The sequence below is a fragment of the Eschrichtius robustus genome, chromosome X (assembly GCF_028021215.1).
Source record: "Eschrichtius robustus isolate mEscRob2 chromosome X, mEscRob2.pri, whole genome shotgun sequence".
NCBI lineage: Eukaryota > Metazoa > Chordata > Mammalia > Artiodactyla > Eschrichtiidae > Eschrichtius > Eschrichtius robustus.
Window position 1 is genome coordinate 5439195 of NC_090845.1, and position 20104 is coordinate 5459298.

At 48.5% G+C, this 20104-nt stretch overlaps 1 protein-coding gene across 2 annotated transcripts in view; it reads right to left on the reverse strand.

Annotated features, from left to right (window-relative positions):
• PUDP (pseudouridine 5'-phosphatase) overlaps positions 1–20104 on the reverse strand; it is a 131959-nt gene that overhangs the window by 97753 nt on the left and 14102 nt on the right. For both annotated transcript variants that reach the window (XM_068532750.1, XM_068532749.1), the window contains exon 2: positions 66–284. In XM_068532750.1, the coding sequence (XP_068388851.1) occupies positions 66–284 (219 nt within the window). The remainder of the gene's footprint in view (positions 1–65; positions 285–20104) is intronic.

Here is a 20104-nt window from a genome sequence, read left to right on the forward strand (position 1 = left end):
CCTGAGTCTGTGAGAGTCACTACTAAGGCGAGAGACACGATGGCGAGGATGGCGGAGGGTGGCACCTGGCATGAGCGCGGCGCTGGGGAACACCTCCTTCAGCTTCGCCTGGCTGGCTTCCACCAGCTCCTCCTTGGACGTCGGGAGCTGCAGGGTGTCTACGATGATCTGGGCCGCCTCCAACGCCGTCTTGCCCATAACGAGGGACTTCACATCCCAGCTGTATTTCTTCCCATAGCGACCGCAGACTGCCTCAAACACCACTGAGTACAGCCGTTCAGTATCTGCAGACACAGTGAGATGAAGACACAGAGGCTTTTAGGGTGGGCGCGGTGGTAAGGCCAAGTCTACATCAGAGAAGCACGTGTGTTCACAGTGCAGGTCAAGTTCAGGGCGGAAAGCTCTCTCGGGGAGACCTATGGACGTGGGGGGTGACGTTCTCAGGCCACGGGGACCAGACGATGCCCTGGGCGGCCTGCTCTCTGCTGCTCGGGAACGTTACAGGCTGGCCCAGAAAGGAAGTGTCTACTACGGTGAAACGGCCTTGTCTACGCGCACGTACGCATCTGGGCCTGAGCACGCGCTTGACGCCCTGAGCTGGTCCTCCCAAGCGTGCACCGTGACGGCAGCACGCAAGGGTCTGTGTGCGAGCCCTCTGCGTTCAGTGCCCCGAGGAACTACTCCCAGCCGGCACGAGCGCCTGGCCGCGGGCGCAGCAGTGAAGCGCCTACGCGAGGACAGACACTTGTGCGCGGCTCTGGGTAGGAAAACACAACTCCCGTGCTTCTCGTTTCCTCTCACGGGACCACCGCCCTCACGGCACTTGCGTCATCAGGCGCGGGGGGCGGGGGGGGGGGGGGTTCCCACACCAAGCCTTCCTGCAACAGCGGCGGCGTTTCCTGCAACGTACCTGGATGCCGACGCTCTGTGGTGAAGGAATCAGTCCCAGGAGGCCGCCACCCACCCCGTGGCTGACCTGCCCTTCCCCTCCCCACCGGCTAAATGTGTCCTGCTAGGGCCTCCCTGTAGGCTGCTTCCCCGGACAGGCCCTGGACCCTCAGCCCCACGGTGGCATGCTTCAGCCTTGACGATGACCAGCAACAGAAAGAGCTTTTCTTTCTCCTCTGCTTTTCAAGGCGAAATCATCTACAGCTGCGTATCAAGTACGCAGAATTCATCTTCAGCGCTTTAACTCTTTGGGTCCTCACTGTTCTACCACGGGCTGGATTCTGGGGGGGACGGAATAAGACACACAACAAGCAGATCTCAGACTTCCACCCTCAGACATACTCGCCAGACTGTGCTTGGACATGACCCCTGGGCTGGGTAATAAATTCCGGCTTTTGTTTCCTTTTCTTTTTTTGGTACAAAAGAAGGTGGGACTTGAAGAAAAGTCTTCCTGGGCTCCTTGGTAGAAGCAGCCAGTGTTTGCATAATAACCTGAGTGGTTTCAGTTTTTCTAGAACCCACGCTGCACTTAATCTCCCTAAAGAAGTCCCAGCAAAGAGGGAAGGGCTGGTCCACCCCTCTGCTGGACGACGAGGAGGGCTGTCTGTAACACATGCTCTTTTACATCCTTCTCGCCTGTGAGGGGACACAGAGGGAGGGCTCTCGGGGTGGGGAGATGGATGGACTGGCAGGGAGGCTGTACTCTTTACTTTTTACACGTGAGCACTTTTCTTCTAGCGGCTGAGAGAGAGAGAAAGACTGACAAAAATACACCGTCGGCACCAAGCGAGTGAGAAACCACTGATGGGTTTGCGAAGGCTAGGGAGCGCCAGGAAAAGCAGCAGAGGCCGGGTGGGGAGTTAACATGAAGGACTCGTGCTGAAGCAAGTGGACGGGGAAGGAGAAAGGAGCATGAAAAAAGACTAATTCTGAAGACAGAAAACAGGTGTATTCTTTAAAAATGCTTCAAGCAGCGTTTATTTAAAGCTGAAGCTTTCAATTTAAAAGGCACAGAACGGTGGGATTATAAATCTGTAGGAGACTGTGCCGACAGCCACTTTTCTTCACAATTTAGATAAAATCACCCCAAACCCTCGGTGGAATAAGCGGGGATCTGAACGCATCGCCAAACTCCTCAGACCCAGCAGTGAGTACGCCAGCTGACAACAGCATACGATCAATGAAAGGGACAGCGTTTTGAAAGGAAGAGGTTCTCCAGAAGCTAAACTAAAATGAAGCCGCATAAAGTAGCTGTGCTCTGCGCCGTGCTTCTGGGTTATTTTTCACAGGAAACTCACGTGGTTTTCCACAGGCTACGCGCTCACAAGCTGCTCCTTTCCTCAGGTGTGTTAGGAAAATACTGCAGGTACACGAGAACCTCAGCCCTGGGTGGCGGGGGGGATAGGATCCAGGCAGCAGTCCCAGCAGGTGCAGATGAAGGAACTAGGCAGGCAGTGACACGAGGGGATCGGATGGCGGGGGGGCGGGGTGGGGTGAGGGGGGTGAGCGGACAGACTCAGCCCAGAGATTGGTACTTTCATCCGAGCTGCGGGCTGGGTCCCCAGGTGGGGAAAACGTAAGGCACTGACGTTTAGGGTCACTGAACTGTTACTATAAAAGGCATCACCACACCTGGAAGGCCTCTCTGTTTCGTATGAGGCTGAGCTTCTGTCGTTGTACTATGCTTAGTAACAGCTTTTATCATCGAGAACCTATTTAAGTGCTGGCTGAGTCCGTCCCAGGCTCTGAGGACAGTATCCGTTTGTGTTTCAGCTTATGAAGACGGAAGGGGTGAGCGTATTTCCCCACTTCTCTCTTGCACGAAGCTGCACCTAATCCAGTTCTAAAGGCATGATCTGCATTATTTAATAGCAAAACCCCTCAATCAACCCGAGAGTAAGAAGCATGTAGGGTAGGACCTGGCTTGGTTTCTCTGCCCACCCCACCTCCGTTTCCGAACCACACCGACACAAAGCAAGGGCGTCCTGATCCGAGACGAGCAGCGAATGCCCAGCCTGGCCGCGTTCTGGCTGGACGTCCCAGGAGGCGGTGCTTCGCCTCGGCGACCTGCGGTTTCTGCCGGGGGCACCGTGGGGAGCAGCGGCCGCCCGCAGGCCCAGGCGTGTGGGAGGACTCTGGCCTGGGACCCGGCCCCGCGCTCGGAAGCCCGGCTGGCCTGGCTTGGAGGCGCTGCCCCACAGCTGGCTAGCCGCTGGGAACTCAGGACACGTGCTCGGCGCCCCGCTGGGCCTCAGCTTACCCGTCTGCACCCTGGGGGGGTCTTCCACGGGCACACACCTGCTAGGCGCCTGCGTCAGCTGAGCGGGTAACCGGCGCAGCCGTGAGCACGGCGCCCGGCCCGGCCTCCCCGCCTCCAGGGCCGTCTGGGGCGCACGTGCCCTGCAGCGGCTCCGCGGAAGGCGGTCAGGGAGCATCTGTGAGCTCAGCGGAGACGACGGACGAGCTCTGCTTTCCCTGCCTGCACACCACAGCTCCCAAAACGGCAAGGGCTGCTGCATCTGCCTCGTTCCGGGTGCTTTACTTTAAAAGGAAGTGGTAACCATCTGGGATTCCTTCCCACAGTGTTACACGTTCCCTAGCTTCACAAATACTTGTTAACTGACCGCCCGGCTTCGGACAGGCACACTGACGCCGCGTCCCCAGCCCCATAATCCATAAACTTCCGGAAACGGAAAAGTTCTCATTCAGCAGCAAAAACAGAGTCAGTTTTAATGTTTAATATTTGGGACACTTAGCCTGAACCTTCTCGCGCTTCCCTGTACAAACACCAACGAGCTTTGGATTACAGACGCTGCCCCAGGCCACCGCCGCCCCCATCCCCCACCCAGAGCGTACATATCACGGAATCCGTGCATTCCTCTTTAAAATAGTAATTTAAAAATCGAAATACAACTGGCTCCTCCGGTTTTGGAAACGGACTGTGGACCCACATTGATCACCGCCCTCCGGTCAACTTACACCTTCCATATCCTGTACACCTTGAACAAAGCGAGATAATGCTTCTCAGAACTTAATATATCTTGAGAACAGTCTTACTTTGATTATTTCCAGTTACTAAAAAAAAAAAGGAGGAGGAAGGTGACCTAAAGACACTGTTTTGTGCTACAGATAGTCAGTTCCTTAATGATACAACATACCTTTCTTTCCACGTGGAAAGGCGGAAGAGCCCATCTTGGGCTAAAATCAAATTGTCACAGTCTGGCAAACAGGAAGTTGTAGAAGAGGAAGCAGACTGATGTAGCCGGCTCCACGCTTCCTCTCACCCAGAAATGGAGCAGTCTTCTTCCACGTGGTGAAAGCTACGTAGTTTACATGTGAAACGGCTTTAACGATAAAAACGCGGCGCACGGTACATTTTGATCAAAGTGGTGGTGCCATTTTTCTAAGCCACCGTGGTAGTATATAGTAGGCAATCAATCACTGAATACACTCCTTGAAAAACTTCACTTATTTTGTTCACCTACCACTGGTTTCCCTAAGCCACTAGTTCTCAAAGTGTGGTCCCTGGACCAGGAGCATCAGGAATGCAAATACTTGGGCCTCACCCCAGATCTACTGAGTAGAAACTGGGTGAGGCCCAGCGCTGTGTTTCATCAACCTCCCCCCCACCACCAGCAGGAAACTAGGGTGTGCGTGCTAAACACGGGGGAGAACCACTGACCTGACCTGTTTTTACCAAAGCCCTGTGCTCTGCAGTCAGCGATTTTAAAAACAGATCAAGTTTAACCAAGAAAAGCTTGATTTTAACGACTACACGCACAGATCTATTAGCAGAAGTTAAAGAAAAAATAATCTATTTACACTTTCCTCTGTATTGCATCCCATGCATACTTAAAACTTTTTTTTTTTCTTTTGAAGCAACATGTATCTTGGAGTAAACTACAGACAACTTGGTGGAACATACTATACTGAAAGGATTAGTGAACTGGTTCATCTCTCTCCCAAGTGGAAATCGAGAAGGAGGATTTCTAGCCCTGGGACCACAGAACAGGAAGCAACAGCTGTTGCCGGGGGCCTCGGTTTGAGAACGGCTACTGAGACCGACACACTTGCTCTCTGCGCTTTCTAGCAGGGGATCCTTGATTTCCTCCAGTGATGAAGGACCTCACTGGAAAATAAGCGTCCGTTCCCAAAAATGGACCCTTAGGTCAAGCGGCACAGCCATCCTACAGCCTAAGCTCTAGATGACGAGAGCCTGCAGACACGGCTGGCGCTTCTCAGGAAGACAGGAGATGAGCCATCCGACCCAGCGGGCTCTGCTGTCAGGGGCTGCCCAGGGCTTTTCTTGACTTCTTAGGGCGGCCCAGCTTGCTTAATAATTTCTAGCACCCTCATGGCGAAAAGTGTTTGTGCAACAGCTGTTAGCTGCTGTTCTCCATGCTCCCGGCACACGGCGCGAAGCCCAGAGCCTCTATCGGCGCCACGCTTGGCTCCGAGTTGCCTCTGCCGTACCCCTGCCGGGTCAGCCGGCCAGGGCGACCACCAGCCTGACCAGCTGCTGTGACGAGCAAGGCCAAAGCGGAAGAAGGTACCTGCTAAAGGCGCCAGTCACCCCAGGTGCGGCGGAAGGGCACTGGTGGATCTGGAGGAAGGCAGAAGAAGGTGTGGACGTATCAGGTTCTGAGAGGGGCTGGCAGGGGCACAGCCTGAGGCAGGAGGCCCTACAGGACAAAAGGCCCTTCCGGGAGCCAAGGAGGACCCGCCGGTGGTGAGCGCAAGCGGAGGCGCCTACGCCTAGCTCTCCGCGGGCAGACTCGGCCAGCGCTTGGCTGAGCCGTGGCAGAAAGGCCGGCAGCGGAGTGGACAGCCCTCCCGGGAACGGGGCCGGCTGCAGGGACCGCCTGGCTGGAGGCTGCAGGGCGGGGGGCCCAGGAGGTGGCTACCATAAGCGCGGCACGCGCATGGCTGGTTTGGGGGCGTATCTGTCTGGCTTTCCCTGGCCCGTCCCGCGTGGGAAGCTGCAGGCGCGGAGCACTGATGGCTGCAGGGTCTGTGGTCCAGACGCTGGGTCGGATGCTCGGGAGGCTGTGGGTCGGTGCACCGCTGGCACGTCCTGTCTCTCGAGCGTAAGGCGTCTGCCAGTTGCTTGCTTTCTCACTCTTGGAGTCCAAGGTCCAGAGGCCACTGTCCTCCGAGTCGAGACAGCCACCCGGCAGGCTGCGCCGGCCCGAGAAGGACAAGGGTCCCACCCGCAGGGGGCAGACGGCTGTGTCTCCAGGACAGGACACCACTGTGCAAAGCCACCGGGTGAGCAGAGCACCTGTGGAGACTGTGCAGGATGCCCCAGACATTCCAGTCCCATTAAAGGAGACAGGCACTTAGCCGGTCAAAGACCCTGGGCCACACGCTGGACCCACAGGCCCTGCATGGACGGCCCTACGTCTCCTCCTGGCCACCTGACCCTCCACAAACCCACCCTCAGCACGTTCCCAGCCGGAGGTAGGACCCTACTCCCTACCTAGCTCCGTTCACCTCTCCCCTGGGTGAAGCATTCCTCTTCACATAGGTGCACTGGGCACATTCTCTGTGAGAGGCACTGAAAAAACGTGGTTAAGTGAGACAGAAACATCCTTGCCAAGTTAAATACACAACTCAGTGATTGGGACTGAAAAGCTTATTAAAGTTTGTTTGGGGAAAAAAAAAAAAAAAAAGGAACAGTCAAATACCTGCAAAGGTAAAGGGAAGCTTTGCAGAAAGAGTGATAGAGAAAAGGCAGTATGTAAATCAGGGTATTTTTCCCAGCTCAGACCTACTGATATGTGGCCCTCTGCTAACCGCAAGGACCTGGAAGTCCAGGAACATCCTCTCAGACCTGAAAAGGGACGCCAGGCAGAGGCTACGTTAGACGCCGAACACAGAGGCCTGGCATTCTGGGGAGGAGAAAGAAAACAAGACGAGGAGAACACAGATGCCGTCTCCAGCAAACACTGCAAGTCTCCACACGCTGAGGGCACTCGGGTGCTCTCTCCAGGGGCCACCAACACTGCGTGTTGTTTATACACACGGGAGAGACCTTCCTAGTCTGTGCGGTTTAACCTTTACAAATGAGCTTGCATGTAAGAGGGAACACATCCTCGTGTTTAGGGATGTAAAAGACCGAAATGAGTAATTAACAAGCATGAAATTATGAGTCCCAGTAATATGTGCTTCAAATTAGCAGCTTGCTTGCTCTAGCAGGCTTAGAGGAAAGTATTTAAGGGTTTGATGTACTGTTTCCTGTGGCTAGAATTTTCAACTGTAAAGAAGTAATAATAAACTCAACTCCTTAAAATGAAGATCGGTAATAATAATTTAACTGAGTGATCACTTGTAAAGTAAAAATCTTGATTAGCATTCAGCATGATTCACTGGCATTGTCAATTATTCCCTTTAATAGTTATGGGTATTAGTCAAGAATTTTTTTTTTCTGGTAATCCATAATAAAGTTTAAGAAAATCATTTTAAAAATGAACCGGTTCAAAAAATGTTGCTGGATCGTATGTATCTCTATGGAAATATATCTGTACTGGAGGGAAAAAAATGAACACTGACTCTTAGACTCATAAACCTAAATGAAAAGCCAAAGCTATAAAACTTCTGGAAGAAAATACAGGAGACCATCTTTGGAACCGTGGGTTCTACGAAGGTTTCATACACAGAACACACAGTAAGAACCCTAGAAGAACACATGGATAAAGGGGCTTTCATCAAAATTAAAGGACCCCAGGAAGAAAAGGCAGGCCACAAAGTGAGAGAAAATACACACACACAGACACGACTTATATGCAGAATCTATAAGGAACCGCACTTTACAACTCAGTGGTGACACAAACAACCTGCAGTAGAAAGAATAACAGCCCCGCAAAGATGCGCGTGCCCTCATCTCCAGAACCTCTGAATAGGTTTCATGGCAAAATGGACCTTGCAGGTGTGATTAAGTTAAGAGTCCTGAGGTGGCGACATGATTCTCCAGGATCACAAGGATCCTTCTGAGAGGCAGGCAGGAGGGTCAGAGTCAGAGGAGATGTGAGGACAGAGGAAGAGGTCAGGCAACGCAGGGTCACAAGATGAGGATGGTGGGTGACCTCTAGAAGCCGGAAAGACAAGAAAACTCTCCTCTAGAGCCTCCAGAAGGAATGCAGCCCTGTCAACACCTAGATTTTAGCCCAGAAGGAATGCGGCCGGACTGTTCCTGAACACAGAGACACTCCTGGAGTCAGCCTATCAGTATGAGGACGTGGGGGACAAAGGACAGGGTGCGTGAGATGGTTCTCAGTCGCCCAAAAGGAAGGCTGTCTTTTAGAAACCGTGACGTTTGTGCCCAAGGACAGGAGACTTAGCAGCGTTGTCCCCTACCTTTGGCCTAGGAAGAGACCAAGACTTTCTCAGGATTTAAGGTATCAAATGAGCTTTCCCTGAGGAGACACAATCTTGATGGATGCGAACAATGGCCTCTTAAAAATAAAACTGGAAAGACTCCTACCTCAGTCCTTACTACTGAAGTACATGAAAAGGTCAGACACCACAGTTGGAGGTTAGGGGCTGACTCTACCCAAGGGATGCAGGCCGGGAAGACCATCCTGAGAGGGCTGACGAGAGGTTCGTCATGCTCCCTGCCGAGAGGCACCGACAGGCAAGGGAGGTAGCTGCTGTAGACACAGCGTGCGTGCCCCCTGAATTCCTGTGTTAAATGCTAATTCCCCATGTGATGGACGCTGCTAGGAGGTGGGGCCTTTGGGAGGTGGTGAGGTCATGAGGGAGGAGCCCTCCTGAATCGGATTAGGACCCTCCTAAAAGAGACCCACAGAGAGAACCCCCCAACCCCTTCTGTTACGTGAGGACACAGACGTTACTGTGAACAGAGATCGGACTCTCCGCAGACACGGAATCCACCTGACCTTGGTCTTGAACTTCCCCGGCTCCAGAACCGTGAGAAAAACACGTGTGCTGTGTGAGCCACCCAGCCTGTGTACTGCTGTTAGGGCAGCTGGAGCAGACTGAGGCAGAGTGATAGCAGGACTCCCTCGCACACGGAAGGACTGGAGCAGGACAGCTGGGCACTGCCCCACGCAACGAGCGGTCAAGAAAGACGTGATCTCTGCAGCAGCTACCAGTTCCAGCGCCCCGGACGCCAAGTGCGAACAGTGATGAGTCTTCCAGGCAAACCCCAGATGCCCCTGCACACCTGCCAGGTCAACTCCGGGTGGCCCCAGTTAGCCAAGGGGTGTGGACAAACGGCCTTCCACCTACCCACCCCCTTAATCACACTGAAGCACTTCACGTGGAAAACACAGGAAAAACAATTCCTCTCCTCGCTTTTTGTTCTTGTCTGTATTTAGGCAAGGGCACAACATAGACAAAGATGGTAAAGAGCAACAACTCAAGCTTTTCTGCAGTATTTTACTTAGACTGCGGCGAGGTAACAAAAAGGCCCAGCGACGCTTCGTTCTCCAAAATTGTTTTTTTTTTCCATTCCACCACCGAACTGGTGATGATTTATTCCCTGTATCTAGGCTTTCCTTTGTTCACTGTCTTCTGCTTTTCGATCACCTACCCTGTGGCCCTGTTCTTCCTCCCGCCCTCAGATACACTGAAAGTGACGGGAAAGGCGAAGCATTGGCAACGGCCGGCCCTGGAGCCAGAGGCAGTGGTGGGGATACAGAACGGGCCTCAAGAAACAGAAGAGCAGAGCAGGCAAAGTCGGAGGCAGGGGGGCAAGAAGCAGAGAGGACGTTTACTGAGCTCTGACAAACTGCAAGATTAGGGAGACATACCTTCTAAAATGGAGAGAAGTTCAGGGAAATAAGTGTAGAATTTGGTAGTGATAATTAAGGGCTTTTCAAGTTAAAAATCTCCCAAACTCATCTATGGGAGTCACTTTACAGTCTACCGATTATTTTGTGATATTTAACAGTATGTTACTGATACAGAAATGCTATCAGGACAGCTTAAAAATAAGAAATTCTTTTTAAACTTTTTTTTTTACTTCTATTTTTAAGCTTTTAAACAAGGCATACTGAGTTTCCATGACTTCTTCCAGGTCAGCGAGCTCACCTGTGGCCCATCCAGGGCTGAAACCAAGGTCTGGGTATGAAAATCCCAGGAGCTCCAAACTTTAACTTGCCTCGCACACACTCCTACAGCTCACAGATGCAGGGCACTCTGACTTCAGCCGCGGTTCTGCCAGGTGTGGGACCCCGACCAGCGGCACGGGCCTCACCTGGGAGCTGGTGGGAAATGCATTCTTGGACCTGCTCCAGACCCACTGAACCACAGAGCCTGGGGCGCCAGCAATGTGTGTTTGCACAAGCTCTCCACAACAGCCTGATGCCTGCTCGAGGGAGAGAAGCATGGGACCGAAGTTTCGTTAGCATTCCTGGCAATCAGATGACACACAGTGTCTCCTATCATCACTACGGCTGCTAAAGTCATTAGTAATAGCCAACAATCAATCACTGGGCGCCTCCCATGGGATCTGTGTGCCACTGAGATCCATGACAGCCCTCCTGATATGTACAGGATTACGCCATCCGCAATTTTTTGGGCAGACTGATGCTTGGGGTACATGGTCCAGGACCAAACCGGAGGCAGAGAAGGAGTCAGCCTACCCTCTTCGGATGTGCTGACTCGTGCTCTCAGTCGCTATGCAAACCCATGTCTCCTAGGAGGAGCTCGTGTCTGCCAACACCTGGCTTGGAAATTTTCATCCCCATAACCCTACACCCTCACTTTGCAAACCTAAGCTCCGGGTTTTGGATGTGTCCCTGTTTCACGCCTTCCTGTTGCAAAAGACAAATCTAGAAGCTTATGGCAGCACCACTTCTGTGGGGCACTTATTCAGCTGAGGGGATTCAATGAAATGGTTACCAGTCCTGCCCTGAGCAACCTGTCAGCTGAGGGCTTGTCAAAGGTAAGATCTCTCCAAGGTTTCTCTTAAGACTTGGAGCAGAATCGACCAAACGTGGGCACAGAGGGTTCCACGAGGTCACTGATTCCTACAGGGACCTGTGGCTCAGGACACCAGCCTGTTCCTTTCCTACAGAGAACCTCTCACCTTACACCAAAATTTTCTATGAGCGCAACCCTGGGCTCTTCCACCTGGTAGAGTAAACACAGGCAACAGCGTCTAGCAAAATCGAACGGCATCTGTAACTGAAGAAGCAAAAGGAAGATGCTGTTCCTATATACTAATGATGAAAAATCTGAAAGAGAAATTAAGGAAACACTCCCATTTACCACTGCAACAAAAAGAATAAAATACCTAGGAATAAACCTACCTAGGGAGACAAAAGACCTATATGCAGAAAACCATAAGACACTGATGAAAGAAATTAAAGACGATACCAACAGATGGAGAGATATACCATGTTCTTGGATTGGAAGAATATTGTGAAAATGACTATACTACGCAAAGCAATCTACAGATTCAATGCAATCCCTATGAAATTACCAATGGCATTTTTTACGGAACTAGAACAAAAAATTTTAAAATTTGTATGGAGACACAAAAGACCCCGAATAGCCAAAGCAGTCTTGAGGGAAAAAAACGGAGCTGGAGGAATCAGACTCCCTGACTTAAGACTATACTACAAAGCTACAGTAATCAAGACAATATGGTACTGGCACAAAAACAGAAACATAGATCAACGGAACAAGATAGAAAGCTCAGAGGTAAACCCACGCAGCTATGGTCAACTAATCTATGACAAAGGAGGCAAGGATATACAATGGAGAAAAGACAGTCTCTTCAATAAGTGGTGCTGGGAAACTGGACAGCTACATGTAAAAGAATGAAATTAGAACACTCCCTAACACCAAACACAAAAATAAACTCAAAATGGATTAGAGACCTAAATGTAAGACCGGACGCTATAAAACTCTTAGAGGAAAACACAGGAAGAACACTCTTTGACATAAATCACAGCAAGATCTTTTTTGATCCACCTCCTAGAGTAATGGAAATAAAAACAAAAATAAACAAATGGGACCTAATGAAACTCCAAAGCTTTTGCACAGCAAAGGAAACCATAAACAAGACGAAAAGACAACCCTCAGAATGGGACAAATTATTTGCAAACGAATCAATGGACAAAGGATTAATATCCAAAATATATAAACAGCTCATGCAGCTCGATATTAAAGAAACAAACAACCCAATCCAAAAATGGGCAGAAGACCTAAATAGACATTTCTCCAAAGAAGACATACAGATGGCCAAGAAGCACATGAAAAGCTGCTCAACATCACTAATTATTAGAGAAATGCAAATCAAAACTACAATGAGGTATTGCCTCACACCAGTTAGAATGGGCATCATCAGAAAATCTACAAACAACAAATGCTGGAGAGGGTGTGGAGAAAAGGGAACCCTCTTGCACTGTTGGTGCGAATGTAAATTGATACAGCCACTATGGAGAACAGTATGGAGGTTCCTTAAAAAACTAAAAATAGCATTACCATATGACCCAGCAATCCCACTACTGGGCATATACCCAGAGAAAACCATAATTCAAAGAGACACATGCACCCCAATGTTCACTGCAGCACTATTTACAATAGCCAGGTCATGGAAGCAAACTAAATGCCCATTGACAGACGAATGGATAAAGAAGATGTGGTACATATATACAATGGAGTATTACCGAGCCATAAAAAGGAACGAAATTGGGTCATTTGTTGAGACGTGGATGGATCTAGAGACTGTCATACAGCGTGAAGTAAGTCAGAAAGAGAAAAACAAATATCGTATACTAACGCATGTATGTGGAACTTAGAAAAATGGTACAGATGAACCGGTTTGCAGGGCAGAAGTTGAGACACAGATGTAGAGAAGAAATGTATGGACACCAAGGGGGAAAGCTGCGGGGGGGCGGGGATGGTGGTGTGATGAAATGAGCAATTGGGATTGACATGTATACACTAATGTGTATAAAATTGATGACTAGTAAGAACCTACTGTATAAAAAAGTAAATAAAATTAAATTCAAAAATTAAAAAAAAAAAAGGAAGATGGTGTTTTCACTCGAATAAGGTAGAGCCGCTTGAGAAATGGAAGACCAAGGCTGAGTTGGAACACCACACATAACACGTCTTTCTGTGCTGGGAAATTCAGGAGGTGGGCGTGTGACTTCCATGTGCCCATCGCCTGACCAGGGGAAAACGGGGTACCCTCATGCTCGTGACAGTGGGGGTCCCCATCAGGCTATTGAAAATTCGCCCTGGAATCTGGAGGCGAGGGAGAGCTTGCCTCAATTACAGGAGTGGAGGCTGGGCTGAGGGTAGAGTGGAGGGAACTGTGTCCTCCCCAGAGTGAGACGCTGTCTTGTCAAGCACAGCGTCCTGGGGACCCTGGAAGCCTCGGGAAGCTCTCTGCCCATGGAGGAGGTGCCGTGAGTGGGGACAACCAGGATTCGCATGCTGGCCTTGCTGCTTCCTGAAGGTGTCCCCTTGTCAAAGGGACAAGCGCACTGGAAACTCAGTTACTCCCTGTCACCCAAGGTTGTGCGGGGGGGATGAAAGGTGCCATCAGACGTAAACTGTCCAGAGCGGAGTTATGTGCTCCGTCAAGGATGTTCCCGGGAGATGCAGCAGGAGATGGAGAAGGGCAGGTAAGGCGGGGCTTTTCTGGGAGGGTCTGTCTGCAGAGGGTGCATGTGAGGACCGTCCGGGGAGAGGAAAACGGTCCATGATGGAAGCACAAGCAACAGGAGAAGGGACCCCCGCTGGGCCTTGTCTTCAGGAGGACATGCCGTGCCTTTCATGTCCCCGGACGCAGGGCACGGGGAGCAGCGTGGGACGGCACAGCTTACTCCAAGGAGATTCAGGAGTCAGGCCTGCAGGCCCTGCTCCTCTGCTACTTCTAATTATGGGGCAGTGGGCTCGAAGGGGCGATTTCAGAGTAGAGCAGGGGCCATGGCCCCCAGGGGGATGGCCACCCGGTCCCTGGACAGAACAGCGAGGCTCCTCAGAGGGAAAGGCCCCGCAGGGAGGTGGCCGGGGGCGGGGCGGAGGCACGTGGAAGGGGCTGGAGCTGGGGCTGGGGGAGGTCCACGTGGCTGACAGAACGATGGGCCTGCTCCCTCTGATGGCGCTCTATGTGCCACGCGGTGCGGGAGCCCCTCCTGCAGCTGCGCCATGGCAGGGAGGATAAAGAGGCCCTGGTGTGGATTCGCAAATTCGGGAGAGCCACAAAGTCTTCCAGCTGAGCTGTCCAAAGGAGAGTGAGTCTTAAATCCTGCAGATACTGGGATTAAGATACTGTTTTTACAAACTTATGGTTACCAGGGGGGAGAGGAGGGGGAGGGATAAATTAGGAGCTTGGGATTAACGTATACACACTACTTAAAAATAGATAACAAGGACCTACTGTACAGCAGAGGGAACTCTACTCAGTACTCTGTAATGACCTATATGGGAGAAGAATCTAAAAAAGGGTGGATATATGTGTATGTATAACTGATTCACTTTGCTGTACAGCAGAAACTAAGAACACTGTAAATCAACTATACCCCAATAAAAATTAAAACAAGCAAACAAGATACTGTTTTTACCTTCCCTGGCACAGGAAGCTGAGAGGAAAGAACCCATATAGACACTGAGTGAATCACTCTATGCTATATATGTGACCACATGTGCAGAAACGGCTTTTCCAATCAGTTTTTTCTCGGCACAGATGGTGATGACCTCTCCCTCTCCTCTCCTGTATCCTTCCTTCCTCTCTCACGTTTCCTACGTGGACGTTTCCAAGCAGAATCTCCGAACGTGCAGAGGCTGACTAAAGACTGCCTTCCCGTTTCCTGTAAGGAGTCAGCAAGCACTGCATGGGACAGCACATTTATCAGGCCCTGTTTCCGAATCACGGCTCCATCAGCATGCGTCATCCTGCTGCAGATTCCGTGCAGGGCCACACCGGCCTGAGCATGGCTGAGCGTGAGGGTGTAGGGCTCCAGGGCTGTGCCTCCCTTACACTTGGGATGCCTGGGAAAGACTGGACCCGCATGGTGGGCTCAGGTTTGGATTCTGATCACCAACTTACACACTAAAGTATATTCAGAAGGGACAATGTAAGACAGCGTATTCAGAGTATGTAACCCCCCTTACTGTGCAGCCCACGTAAAATTGCAATAGTGAATCCGGGTACAGGCAAAGCTCAATGACTTTCTCCAAAAAGACTTCTCCTAAGGTCAAACTGAAACTATCACTAGAGTCAGGTTATGATTTTGTATCTACTTCCCTTCTCAATCAATGTTATTTTCCGTATTTGAATAGAACTTACCAAACCAAGAAAAGTTCTAACTTGAAGGTGGCATGCAACCCAAGAACTATGATAAATTTTTACTTTTTGTTTTGGGAAGTATCATCAAGCAAGATTTGGAAACACTTAAAAATGCAGTACGTTTTACACACGAGTGTTTCTTGATTCACTACTCAATGACCAATTCAAGAATTTCCCTGGCAATCTTATTAAATTATGCTAAAATTACGCTAAGTTACTTTAAAATGAGATGAAGGATACTGATGCTATAACCCTTTTTCTTTTTAATTCCTTGAAGTGATGGTTTACAATCAGAGGTGATTCTGCCCTTGGGGGCCATAAAAGACAAGATAAATGTGTTTTTTGCTTGTGAATCGTTTTTTCCTATCTGATTTAAAAGACAACTGCATAAAGCAATAATTATAAATCTCTGTTGATGGGCACATAACGTATGAAGATGCAATCTTTACAGCAATAACAGTACAAAGGAGGATGGGAAAGGAGATACACAGGACCAAAGTTTTTGTATACTATTTAAATTAAGCTGGTATTAACGCAAACCAGATGGGTTTAAGTTGTTAACTATAATACTCAGAGCAACCACTAAGAAAATAAAAAAAAAAAAGTGAGAAGACAAGAGAATTAAAAATGTACACTAGAAAATCTATCTGGTTAACATAAAAGAAGGAAGGCAGTGACAGAGGAATAGAGGAACAAAAGAAAAAGACATGGATTTGTTCGTTTTATTTTTTTGATTCCACATATAAGTGAAAACCTACATTATTTGTCTTTCTCTGATATACCCTCTAGGTCTATCCATGTTGTTGCAAATGGCAAAATTTCAAACTAACATAGCACAGAAACTTGGGACTTCCCTGGTGGCGCAGTGGTTAACAATCCACCTGCCAACGCAGGGGACACGGGTTCAAGCCCTGGTCCAGGATGATCCCACATGCCACGGAGCAACGAAGCCCCTGCGCCACAACTACTGAGCCTTGCTCTAGAGCCTGCAAGCCACAACTACTGAAGCCCGCACGCCTAGAGCCCGTGCTCCGCAACAAGAGAAGCCACTGCAATGAGAAGCCCACGCACCGCAACGAAGAGTAGCCCCGGCTCACAGCAACGAAGACCCAATGCAGCCAAATAAATAAAATATGTAAATAAATAAATAAACTGAAACAAAACAAAACAGAAACAGACTCACAGTTACAGAGAACTAATAGTACCACAGCGGAGAGAGGTGGGGGAGGGGCAAGATAGGTGAAGGGGATTGAGAGGTACCAACTACTAGCTATAAAATAAATAAGTTACGAGGATGTAAAGTACAGCACAGGGAATATTGCTAATATTTTATAACTTTACACAGAGTGTAATCTATAAAATTATCAAATCACGATGTTGTACGCCTGAAACATAATACTGTAAGTAAACTAGTATTGACACTTCAATAAAAAAATAAATGTGGACAGACGAAAGTCTTCTGTACAGTAGAATGCCAACTAATATATACAGATTGATCGTGTTTGACCAAAAAAAAAAAAAAAAAAGGCATAGAGAAAACAACACAATGCCATACATAAATCCTCTCATCAATAATGGTACTATGTGAAAAAGGTTAAAAGTAAATTAAAAGGTAAAGATTGGCAGAATGTATTAGAAAAAGAAAAACCACATGATCCAACTGTATGCTGTCTACAAGACACACTTTACATTGAAAGGTGCAAAAAGGTTGAAAGTAGGAGGATGGAAAAGATATCCAATGCACACGGTAACCAAAAGAGATCCAGACTGACCACATGAGACAAAGTAGACTCAAGACAAACATTTCTACTAGAAACAAACAAAAAAATTAATAGAAACATTTTATAAGGATAAAGGGGTCATTCCATCAAGAAGATGCAACAACTATAAACATATATGAACCTAACAACAAAGCCCCAAACACATAAAACAAAAACTGACAAAACTGAGGGGAGAAAGGGATGATTCAACAACAGTAGTTGGAGACTTTGATGCCACACTTCTAATAATGGACAGAACAATTAGACTGAAAATTAACAAGGAATATAAGACCTGATTTAAAACACTTAACTATGTAAATACCATAAACTGACTGGAGCTTATGAGAGTACTCCACCCAACCATGACAAAATATGCATTCTTCTCAAGTTCACAAGGAGAATTCTCCAGGAAAGATGATAAGCTACGCCATAAAACAAGTCTCAATAAATTCACAAAGGATCACAATCATACCAAGTATTCCCCTGATCATCGATGGAGCAAAATGAGAAATCAGTAACAGAAGGAAATTTGGGGAATTCCCAAATATGTGGAAGTTAAACCACACACACCTAAACAGTCAGTGGCGAAAAGGAAAAATTACAAGGGAATTACGAGATAGGCTGGGATGAAGGAAAATGCAAACACAACACACCAAACGGTATGGGATACAACAAAAGCAGTGCTTGGAGGGAAGCTGATGGCTGTAAATGCCTGTGTTAAAAACGAACAGTCAGAGAGGTGAAGCATTGGTGGGTCTGAACACGAGGAAGTGGACCATGAGCCAAGGAATGCAGGCCGCCTCTAGCAGCTGGAAAAGGCAAAGTAACAGATTCTCCCCTGAAGCCTCCTGAAGGAACCAGTCCTTGATGTGATTAGCTCCTGAGACTGAGGTGGGGTTTCTGACCTCATAATACATTTGTGTTGTCTTCAGCCACTCGGTTTGTGGTAACGTAAGGCAGCAATAGAAAACTAACACAATAAGAAACTTTCCCCGCCATCTATTTTTCTTTTTTTCTCATTGGGTTTGTGTACAATGACTCTCAAACAGACCAAGCACAAGCACAGACCTTTCTTAACGTTTCATTCACAGGTGCCTTAACCACGGAAGGTCGAGGACAGCTGCAGAGAGTTTGTAGAACTACTGTGTGACAGCTTCCACTGTGTGTGGAGGTCACCCACCAGTTAGTAAGAACACCATGGCCTCGGCCTTTGTGACTGCTACATCATCATCACACACGTATAAATCTTATTAACCACTGGGCTTTTTTAATCCATGTCGTACTGACATATGATGACTTCCACTTAGTGAGTAACTTAAATTCTTTTCAAATTTTAAAAGATAAACAAACACACAATCATAGGGTTCTAGATGGATGTGCCTTTCCCATCTTCTAGAGAGCTAAACCCTCTTGAGAGTTAGTTTCCCCATGCCTCAGGCTTTATGGATTAATGCTAAATCCCTACGTTCTCATGCCTTTTGAATAAGTGCAAACCAGAACGTGTCCTCCAAGAATGCAAAAAAAGTTTCCATCTGACTTCATCCTACAGATCTAAGGTTGGTGATAAAGAACATGGAGGTTGCCACGAAAGTGGATGTGGAAAAGGAAAAATGCAGGAAAGACTGACAGTGGACATGAGATCTTTCAGGTGTCGCCTTAGAATCCCATGTGTCGAGTGGGTATATCCATCAAACCCCTACTAGTTCAGGCATCACTTCTAACACTTCACCTTAAACCCAGAGACGTGCAGTTTTAAAGATTTCCTTCCCCACGCAAAGCAACAGCTTCCATTCCTTTTTTCAAGACCTTCCTTCAGTGGCTGCTCCCGCTACTCCTGTATTTCTACCCTTCCTGTGGGTACGATGGAATCCAATACTGAATGCGTCACCAGTGGTGCGTGCATTAGTATGAAGGCAGTGCCAAAAACAGTTTTCATTTAGCACAGTGCAAATCATTAAGGAATCTAGGAAATGCCCTGAAATGAGAAGAGATAAAGCAGCACACAGCCCTCCTCCTTCAAAGACACACAAGCCATTGTGTCACCAGCATAATTCTTTAGCTGTTATGTGTGTTTCCGTTCACTTATTTTTTGGTGTGGGTGGGGTGGAGGAATGTCAAACAACTCAACTGTAAAGAGGTGACAGGAGTTAAGACTGGAGAAACTTATGCTATAATCCTGCTGGTGCAGCCCTGGGCACCCACGCTCTACCTCCCTGGCCACTTTGCCTGTGAAATCTGTAAAATGTTGGTCCCCATTGCTTAATCTCTTCACAGTATCAAAAATCCTACATTTCTGGGTGGATTAGTTTGCTCTGGCTGCAAAAACACAGCACCACACAGTGGGGGGCTTAAACAACAGAAATTTACTTTCTCACTGGCCTGGAGGCTGGAAGTCTGAGATCCAGGTGTCAGCAGGGCTGGTTCCTCCCGAGGCCTCTCTCTCCTGGGCAGACGGCTGTCTCCTCCCTGTGTCCTCATGTGGTTGGTTGGTGGTGGTGGTGGTGGTGCTGTGTGTGTGTGTGTGTGTGTGTGTGTGTCCTAATCTCCTCTTCTTCTAAGGGTGGTGGTGGTGCTGTGTGTGTGTGTGTGTGTGTGTGTGTGTGTGTGTCCTAATCTCCTCTTCTTCTAAGGACACCACCCATACTGGATTAGGACCCACCCTAACGACCTTATTTTACCTAATTACCTCTTTAAAGACCTTGACCCCAAATGCAGCCCCATTCTGAGGTCCTGGGGTCCAGGGCTTCAAAATATGCGTTTTGGTGGGACGCAATTTAGCCCACAACACTGAGTTATAGATCTTCATCTACTTACCGTGTCTTTCTATCAAAGGCAAGGGCAACCAATTAAAAGTACCCTTCTATGTCTTGTTTTTTCTAGGTTACTAAGAATGTAACCCAGTGGCTTTACAGCCTTACACGGTGGCTTTATGGCCTTACACGGTGTTACTCCAAGTCAGACAAAGTACACGAAAGAAATCCATCAGGCAATCACGTATTATTTTCATGGCCCTCTCTGGGACTTGCATGGACCTGGGAAGTATACTGAAAGAATGAAAAATTCTTGTCAGGTTCAAAGATTATTGGATTTAGGTGGAAAGACATTTACATATGCCAAGAAA